Source organism: Dermacentor variabilis, chromosome 4 (genome assembly GCF_050947875.1).
Source record: "Dermacentor variabilis isolate Ectoservices chromosome 4, ASM5094787v1, whole genome shotgun sequence".
Taxonomy (NCBI): domain Eukaryota; kingdom Metazoa; phylum Arthropoda; class Arachnida; order Ixodida; family Ixodidae; genus Dermacentor; species Dermacentor variabilis.
Genome location: NC_134571.1, coordinates 125879919 through 125890207, shown reverse-complemented (window position 1 = coordinate 125890207; position 10289 = coordinate 125879919). Strand labels below are relative to the sequence as shown.

The 10289-nt window shown below is 46.8% G+C and overlaps 1 protein-coding gene across 1 annotated transcript in view; it reads left to right on the top strand.

The window, feature by feature from the left end:
- The first annotated feature begins 3709 nt into the window (after window positions 1-3709).
- LOC142578330 (uncharacterized) overlaps window positions 3710-10289 on the top strand; it is a 36922-nt gene continuing 30342 nt past the window's right edge. Inside the window, exon 1 of the mRNA XM_075687728.1 lies at window positions 3710-3763. Within this exon, the coding sequence (XP_075543843.1) occupies window positions 3710-3763 (54 nt within the window). The remainder of the gene's footprint in view (window positions 3764-10289) is intronic.

Genomic DNA, 10289 nt, shown 5'->3' with positions numbered 1-10289 from the left:
GAATAAACGCCCGCTCCCTCGCTATTGCGAAGAAAAATTAGCGAGCACGAACTCGGAGGTTGGCCTCGAGCAAGAAAGAGAAACCAAAAGAAAGAAAAAGTAGAGCCGCGGAGCCGAGGCCTTACGGATCTGTTGCCTCCCACCGATCCGTCCTTGCCTCTTTTGAGCAGGTGACGTGCCCGGCCTAAAAATCGCATCGCTTTGTCCGCCCTCAGTGTATACTGCGCGCTACTTTCTGAAGCGCACGAGCTGCGAATTGTTTCCGTTGCCTCCCACTGCCATTCCCAGAGTTCAGCGCCTGCCTTTCTTCTATAGATCTTAGGTTTGGTTCTTCTTCCCAAAGAAAAAAAAAAGGAAAACGATAAAAGAAAAGACAAGGGAGAAGAAATCCTGCGTGTTTCGTTTCCGCCCCGCCTTTAATTGGCGGGTTGCTGTCGTCCATCTCGCAACGAGCGGTTACCGTCGTTATAATACCGGGACCGTTTTCCGCGAAATCGCGCGCTTTTTCTCCCGCTTGCGGAGGGCCTTGTATAAGCGCGTGTATGAGGAGGCACGACGGAACGGTCTTCGGTCTTCTGCAGCATATTTTGAATCGCTCGCCGCATCTCTCTCTCTCTCTCTCTGTCTCCGCGACAATACCCGCTACGCATCGCATGTGGCGGCTGCGCCCACTAGCTGTTCTCGGAAACGGATGCGACAAGGTGAAAGCTCTACAAGCGAGCTCAGTCGAGAGGAAATCAAACACAAGAAGAACATGCGCGGACGTGCATAATTCTCGTACATGATTATGCTTCACCTTATGTAGTCCTCTGTTAAAAAAAAAAAAAAAAGCGTATACATTGCTGCTCGTTTGCTTATCTTTTTTTGTAATCTCGTCCTCCTCATGTCTCGCCCTCTTCTTTTCCGGCTGCTTTCTTTTTTTTTTTTTTTCACCGCTACTTTCTCTTTTTCCTCGTCTCGTCGTTCAATATGGCGTGTCTACACGCGTGGCTCGTATAATGCAGAGATTTCGAGCGCGTCCCGCCAACGGCGGCCGGAGTTGCGCGCGACACGCACATGCAGTGCTCGCGTGCCTCCACGCAGTGTTTGCGCGGGAGCCGGGTTCGACTTCCGTTCGCCGAGGTGCGGCCCTTTTGTTTTCGGACCGCGTACACGGGAGCGTGGTGGCGGCCGCTGCGGCGTGGCGCTCCCTGGCGCGCGTAATTGATTGCAGTGTCGAGTTTCCAGGAGGCTCCTCCCCCTTCGGCACTCCTGACCCTGCCTCCTTCTCTTTCTCTCTCTCTCTCCCCCTCTATCTTTCTCTCTGTCTCCTTGTCTCTCTCTCTCTCTCTCTATTTGTTTTCTTCTTCCTAGGCCTTTTGTTCTTGAATCCAGGCAAGCGAAGGCGTCCCGCTTCTCGGCATTTTTGTAGCTGGAGGCCTCCACTACTTGCTATGCATGCACGCACCGTATTTGTGCGCCGTTCTGTATCGCGAGGTCTTGCGTGTCGTGCCGGCCGTTACGAGGCGTGGCGTGTTTGGAGTGCGCTGCAACGTAAGCGCTGACTGCAGACCGTGGTTAGGCTGCTGCGCGACATCATTTAAAAAAAAAATTGTCCAAGTACCGCGCCATTCCCTTAGTAGTAACTGTGCTAACTATAACTATGGTGCCGGTGAGTTACCTACACCTGAATATCTCGTTAACGCGGCCTCGACGTAGAGCCTAGGTCGATCCATAATCACGGGAATGAGAGAAAGAGTGGTGAGTTAGGCGCCGCCGTTGTAGGCACCGACATCAACGAGGCCTCCACGCGAGGAGGCATCGTCGAAAGGCGTGGGCGCGCGCACGCGCACATACACGAACGCACAAACACAGACAAGCGCTTCTCTGTGCCATTTGTTCCTTCGTGTCCTTGTTTTATTCGCGTTGTTCAACCTCAGTTTTTATACGATTCATCACTCGGATACGCATTTTCAGTAGATTAGTTATCAACAGGAACCATTTTCAATATAAGTAGACTCTCAGGTAGATAATATTTTCTTTCTTCTTCTTTTCCTTCTTTTTTGCTTGCTTCTTTCTTGCGTAAAAGCTTTTGCTTTTACGGGGGTATGAGCCATTGCCTAAAGGGATGTGAGCCATTCATTGTGGTATGTGACGGAAAAGAGAGAGATATTTTATTTGAATGAAGGCAGAGAGGTCAGCCTGAGCTAACGCGCTCTAGCCTGCTACTCTACACAGGCGGAGGGGGAACAGGGACATAAAGGTGTGATGAGGGATGATGATGACATAGAAAAAGCGATGCGCAACGGTGAAAGCAAGTTCAACATTCTGATAATAAACATTCATAAAGCTCATTCATGAAGCCACTATCTGGTTCCGTATCTAGTCAGTAGTCATGAAATCAAGTGAACTTAAAGGCGCTAGGACAAAGCTGGTGTGTGGGCCTCCCCTGCGTGAGCAGTACAAGCACCAAACAGAAGCTTTATAGCATGTAAAGAGCTGCGATAAGTGGCTCGAGCACGGCGAGCACCTGCAGGGCACTTTTAGTGGCCGGATTCTAGAGACGACCGAGAATCGCGCGCATTGACTCCACCAGGTGCTTCAGCATTTCCTGTACGCTCTACTTCTCATTGTGTCCATCTCCTTGCTTGCCCTTAGTGCCACCGATTTTATTGGCCCTATCATTCTTAGCTTCATGGCGCAGAGGACCACTAGGGCCCGCTGGCATGGCCGTGCGCCTAGAGAGCAGCAAAGGCCACTCCGTGTGTGTATCAGCCGGTGGAGGTGAACGTTTGCCGCGTGCTGTCGTCGATCTTGAATTAGCAGTAGGCGCCGTTACCGTCCTCGATGCACGCACAGGCAGATGTGGTCGTGGCGCCTGTGCCCCGCTGTGTAGTTCTTCTGAAATTGCTTTGCGGCGCTTCTGTCGCGAGCGTTGGTCACTTTGGCGAACAGACTGAGCAGCCTCTTTACGTGAAGATTGGTCTCTGGCCACTTTTCGAAGAATACGAGCTTCTTGTTTCATCTCTGGGCATTCCTTCGAAGTCGCTTCGTGAGAGCCAGTACTGCTGGGACATTTAAATGAATAGGCAACACAGTCGGTGGTATTAAGCTCTCCGCCCCAACGCGAGCAGGAGCCTTTACTTCTACAAGCAGCGCTCGCGTGTCCTATCTTTAGACATTTCCGGCACTGAACGGGCCTCGGAACGAATGGTCGTACATGGTGTACCCCGTAACCCACTTTGACAGACGCTGGTAATGTCGAAGAAGCGAATATTAACTTGATACATCGGGAGTTCCCCAAGCTGTGAATCTCAAGAATGCGCATCGGTTACCAGACACTCTTGAGGTCCGCATGGTTGATGTCAAACTCCACGTCGGAAATCACACCAGTCGTTGTCTCCTCCCCGTAAGTAATAAAGGAGCGGATGGGGATTGCGCTTAACTGTGGAACTTAACTTATCCAGTATTGCGGAATTTTTCACATCTATTGTCAGGATGTTCTTGCGAGCGTTGATCCTGATCTCGTTGATTTGCCCAGGGGCCACACTTTTAAAAAATTCGGTTAGAAACTGCCTGCTGAGGGAGTTCATGCTGTGTGACTTCGAGAGCGGTACGTAAGAAACCACGAAGGATTCCTGCTCAATCTGATTCGATGAAGCCGTGTCAGTAGACATACGGCGCATCTTCTTCGTACGGCGGCCCATGACTACCCTCGCTGTCAGAATCCATGGCTTCTGGCGTTGAGTTCTCCGAGGAATCGAGCTGGTCCGAGCTTCCAAAGGTACGTCGTCCAATAGTGAGCGATGAAGCAGACGACTTACCTTGTTAAGCTGGTTGTGGGAACATCTTCTTGGTCATCTTTCATGAAGTGACTCTCACGAAAATGGCAAAAACATAAAAAAATTGCATAACAGGGAAAGGCCCAGAACGCCAGTGAGCTGTGGGCACTTCTTCCTCGGACAAATTTCTATTTGGGTAGACATGCAAATGCTTACGCATTTATTAACAGAGATGATACCAGAATAGTGTGCGTACCTATCGTCACGATGGCCACCAATCAGGACAATAAATGTGTTCGTACCTTTGTTCGAAATTCTGTGTCGCCTCTGTGTCGTGTGACAAACAGCTTCACTGGTCATACGCCTTCAAAGAGCGGAATATGGCTCATGATTTTTTTTTCAGACAATGCACCAAAGGTATTTGAGCTATAATATGCAGTAGTGGCTATACAGTAAAATATACGACACGCTAAGCTCAATTTATATAGCTCCTTCTTGTATCAGCTAAACATGAATATTCCCGTCAATTTGTTGCCAATGCCCCTAAGCGTGCTATAATACTACAAGAAACAATATTATAAAATAATATATTTTAATTGAACGCTTAAAATAATTAAAATACTTAACACTTCATTTACTAAAACAAGAATAAACATAATGTCAGGGTAACTGGTTCTCTTCATTTTAATGAAACACGAACCTCAGAATACAAAAAAAAAAAGAGGGGGGGAGGGTGATATGAAAAGCGGGCTGATTAATTTCGCTATTATGTCATCTCCGTAGAAGTGTTTTAACGAGAATCGTGTTCACAAATTGAGGCAGTGGGATTGTTTAGTGCGTTTATAGCAACAGCCCAGTCGTGTGAGATGAGCGGCCTGTTCGCCACCAGACAATTTCAGAAATTTTAGAATTATATAAAGCAGCTCCTCTCATAACACTTTCTCGAGCTTACTTGTGCAGATGCAGGTACTGCAACAGCTATCACTACATTTCGTAAGTTGCTGTTGCAATATCTATATGAATAGGGCCTCTACGCTACGTGCTTACATGTAATTTCACTCCGACATTACGCCGCGTGGCAACTATACATTATGTTTCAGCAGTTGATGAGCTACTGCTCATGATTAACCTGCTTATAAATTCGTTATTACTATAGCGAAGTAAATGTTATAATCCGCGACGCAAGTAATATACCCGCGTCTTCGAATAAATGTGCTTATGTGGAACAACCGTATTATCGGCAACAGTCAAATTGTATAGAAACATGTTCGGAACAAATGTGTACAGACGGACGGGAATAACTATCTCTTTAATAAAACCTACGTTCAAGACAACCAGCAACTCGAACAAGAGCTTCATCACACCTTGACGCACGCTCCAACAAGTAACAGAAAGAGGAGGACAACTGGAAAAATGAGCGGGCACTGAACTCTATGATTGTCATGCATTTATTCTGGTAGGTGGCTTGACATTCGCTGACCTTACTACGTCGCCAATTCGTAGTGTTGAGATCAACGCTCCAGCTGCAGTTAGCCCTTATTAGCACAAACATATCTCGAAGGCTACGCTTTCGCAGACTGCGTCTGCCGGAAGTAATTGCGGAGCCCGAAACCTGTCATGGCCGCCACGATGGAACTGAGTGCAGCGTGGAAACATGAAAACGCGATGTAGAGGACAGTAGCGCCAAAATTGACCAACTAAATCTGAAGGTGAACGTTACGAAGGCTCACCCGCGGACAATGGTTGTTTATGTCGAGAACGGCATGCCTCCACGTCAGGCTTGCGAACGCGCAGGAGAGCATAAAGAAACAATCTGTCGCAGCATGTCCCTAACATTGCCAGCGGCACTAAGCGAACTACCCGCGTCGCGACCGAGCGCGAGCAGTGAACTGAGCCACCGAGAAGCAATGAATGGGAGACATTATATCAGCGCGCAAAGTCATTGTTAATGAGCTGGGCCTGCGTGGGATAATAGCGATTCTTGCCTTCTCACGCTGCAGGAGATCACGAACGATGCTTGTTTTGCCGGATGCCTTTGGATCGACGTGAACATGAGGGAGAAAAATTTCCTGCTTTTGACGTGGGTAAAAAAAAAAAAAAAGAAGAAGAGCAGCTGTGCTGAAACTGTGGTTGATAGTTCCGAGGGTCCGCCTGCTGCACTTTAATATAAACAGTTCATGAAGTAACTAATCTGCAATATAACTTGCACCCTTAAAAGTGAATAAGAGTCTATGTGTCTATAACTCGCCCACTGACACCCTTTTTTGGGTGAAATTAAGGGTGCGAGTTATAGACAGATTTTAACCCTTATTCATCTTTAAGGCTACAAATTACTTTACAGTGTACCATACTATTCGTGTATTATGGGAAGATATAATGTAAGAGTCGCTGCAGGCACGCAAAACCAGTTGCAGGTAATTGAGTCAAATAGGTCTACTTTATCCTTTTGCGGGACATGTAATCCACAAGGTTGTGCCACTGTTCCAGTTGTTCACCGACTGCGCGCCTTATGCTTTTCTCCATATTCATGCACACATCGTATCAACGAGTTTCCGGATGAATGTAAAGCACAACTACACGGTGTATATACAGGAAGCACTCAAAGACCGGACTATGATGAATTTTCGTAGACTGAAGAAATCGCTAAGAGCTGGTCTTCGACAAACTTACCCTTTTATCACGTGAAAGAAAAAAAAAGAGAGAGAGAGAGAGAGCGAGAGAGAGTGTGGGGTGAAGGCAGCATGGATTGGCACAAATAACCATTCAAATAAATGGGTGGATGCTATGCGACGGGATTGATACCCTTGGTGCTCGTCTCCCATATTTCGTTATAGCACGCACAAATAACGAATAACGTGCCGTTACCGTCCGGCTCAAGTGTCTAAAAATGCGCGTTACTCTTACTGCCTGCGTGCTATCTGGAGACTTCTCACGCCCATCTAACCTAAGGGTCATCACATTTGCACGCCGAGGTGTCTGCCTTGAGCGAAGGAACCACGATATCCGCGGCGGTAGAGAAGGGGATTGCGGGGGGGGGGGGGTAGGTATAATGTATTTTCATACTCTACGCAGCCGCTGCATCTTCCTCCATCACGTTTCCGCGGATATAGGCGGGTCACCCTACGCACCGGCATTTCTTGGCCTCGCGCATCGTGCATTATCTCCTGCGTCCTGGCTTCGGTCGGAAGACGTCAGATGCATTGGCTCCGCCTGTCAGGGCGGTACGTATTTTCTTTCTTTCTTTTTTTTTTTTGTTCCGGGCACCGCATCGCTGGCGGCACTGACGTCTCGGCGACGATCGTGCACTCTGGAATACGAGAGGCCACGAAGCTTTGCACAGAGGGTTACAACAAGGAAATGGGGGTCGCGGGGGGGGGGGGGGGGGGAGTGTAGTGTTTCAGCCAGGAGGGAAACAGTGTCGGCTTGTTCGATTAAACTGCATTCAGCGATGTGACTCTGGACGGCCTTGCGTCTTCTTATATTAACCCCCTAAGCCCTTGTGTGCTGTAACGAATTCACCATATGAAAGTGATTGGCCTCGTTTCGCCCGTGTGTGCTGTTCTATCATTCTAGGCTTCGAACGTTCGTGCAGTGTCGATTAGTAGTTAAGATAATTTGCCGTCATACATGAGTTATACGGTAATAAATAGTTTAATTTAGCCTCCGAGAGCTATTATTCCATTGTTTTCAAAGCTCATTCGAAACGAAAACGTCATATAGATGATAAAGCAAGATAATTACTATTGTCATCGTTGCTCAACAATATTACGCAAGTTTACCGGCACACAATCGCAACGAGACCATAATTTAGTTAGCACTTTTCAAATCTCCCCCATGGCTGACTTAATTACAGATGTTGCGACTGGTTGACTTGCTACTAAGGAATTTTGCTATACATTTATAGAATCCAATAGGCCATAGAACGATTACAAATTATTATATATATATATATATATATATATATATATATATATGAGTGGTGGTGCTGGCTAACACTCCCAAAGTTGTAGTAGTAAAAACATAAATACTCAAGAAAGTAGATGGGCGAAATGGCGCCGTGGTAGCTCAATTGGTTAGAGCACCGCACACATAATGCGAAGACGTAGGATCGTTCCCCGACTACGGCAATATGTTTTTTAATCCACTTTCATTACCATTAATTTATCATTTCTTTTATGCAATCAGTAAGTACAAGTAATTTCCCCTACGTTGCCCTTGGCATGTTTGTTTATATATATATATATATATATATATATATATATATATCATGGAAACAAAACCCGTGGCCAAGTTTGAGATTAAAACGTATGTTCAATGCTTTGAAGGAGCCTTACAATAGCACAACGCACCTGAGCCACGAAGATCGATAAAGGTTTCCTGACCTTCTTCTCAGAGAAGCCGCGCTAAATCACGAGCTGGAATCAGAAAAAAAAATCTATTTATACCCAACGATTCTCACGGTGAATGAGCGACAGCGGCGTCGGAGTTTTGCGAAGTGACTTTATCACGAAACTTTATGCTGAACACCAACGAGACTCACATGGTTCGAACTTTTCCCCGTTATACTCCACGTCGCCTCTTCTTTGGAATTCCGCAGGCTACATTTTCTCTCGACTGCGACTGTATGCTTTCAGCCTTCGCGCCCGCCTAAATCGTGAGTGGATTTCTTTAAAGGCAACCGATCTCCCAGATGCACCCGAAAAGTAGGGCGGTCGAAGAAGCGGCGGATCGATGCAAACCGAGTTTTTTGCCGACGACGACGCGCAAACAATACACGATCATATGCGGATTCTTCAATAAGAGAAAGGCCTGCGTGGGGAACAGCGTCTTTTTCATGCGCGTTTCGGCTCAGAAAAATAAATAAATAAATATGGCGAATGGCGTTAGAGCGAATGTGAGCCGAGCGTAGAAGCGAATTGATTGTCCGCTGCTCTGAACACACTCCCCCCGCCACTTTTTTTTATATTTCTCCTGGTTTCATAGTTGTTCTGTTTTCCCAATGCTTCGTCACAACCCAGTAGCGTGAGGCATTAATGATTTCCGCACGCTAAACACAGAGCGATATATAGTAGAAGCTTCAATTGTTTGCGGGCAGGCCATTAAGCGCCTTCGCAGAACGTAAAGCCCAATTACTCTCGCTATAGTGCAAGAAAAACCTTTAAGAGACGCCGAACCTCTTTTTCCCGTCACATAAATGTAAAAGGCCTTTTTTCATTATCGAACGTTCCTTTGTAGTGGTCGCCTGACCGCCAACACAGTTTATCTACCAGCGCAAGGGAACTAGAGAAACAATATTCGAAGGCTGCAGGGGAAATAAGAAATATAAAAAGAAAGAGAAGCTAGGAACAACACCAAGCAAGTTTCGCCATCACATAAAAGCAGAATGTAAATGGCGAGGCGAGGGGTAGTGAAACGTTTTCAAAGCCATTACACGAAAGGACAAAGAAGAGCATAAACCGTATGCTCCCATCTCGACCGCTACAGCCATATATATATATATATATATATATATATATATATATATATATACTCTGCCTCACTACCTGCGTGACTTGCAGTGAAGGCTACAGAGCTCGCGTAGGCCAACCAGTTGCGCGAGCCGGCTGGGTGTTGCCACATTAGGAGAAGAGGACTTCTCCATTGTGCGGTACTGATACTTCCGCGAACCTTACATTTAGTCGGTGGTGTCGCGCTGTGAGCGATAAGGGGCCCATTCTATAAATGTATTTTTTTTCTTTCTTTTGTAGGCGCTCTTTGCCAATAATATGTCTAGCGTCAGGATCGGCTATAATGTTCTTTTACGAACTATTCTAACCCAAAAATGGTTTACGTAATATACGTAAAAATAGGGGCCCTCGGCACGTATTCACAAAATACATCGTACCATCGAATCACTCGTTAAACAAACAAACAAAAAAAAAACAACCATTCGTGATGCTGTCCGTATCCTTGCCCCACAGGCGGACAACGCAGGTGCCCTTGTTCTGGGCCCGTAGTCGTGAGAACCTCTTACGCTAGAATTGTTCGTAAGATAAAATTCAAGCCAATCCTAAATCTAGAGATCTCATTAGCAAAAACGAAGGGCCAATGGCAAAGAGCCCTTACGAACGAAAGGCTTTGTGGATTTGCCCCTTCGTTCATTCGTTCTGGTTCGCTGACGCGACCAATAGCTTTCGCCGAACTCCACAGAGCTGGTGATACGGAGCCATGGTTCTGAGTCATAAAAAGCGGCAGCAACTACCACGTCGGCTGCGAACCCTAGTTCTGACGCAAGAAAAAACACAAACGACAAAGAAATGGAGCCAGAAGTAAAGCAGGAGGACCACGCCCTTTAAGTGAAACGTTGAAAAACCACGCCAGGTGGAAAAAGGAAGAAAAGAAAAACGGAATGCAAGCGCCAAGTAGGCAGTACACGTTGGTGTTCGCGTCGCCGCACTTTGTACTCGGCGCGTAACGTACTGGGCGCACTATTGATAGACGCGGTCACGCCATGAGTCGATTTGGATGGCTCCGGCCATCCGCGCTGTA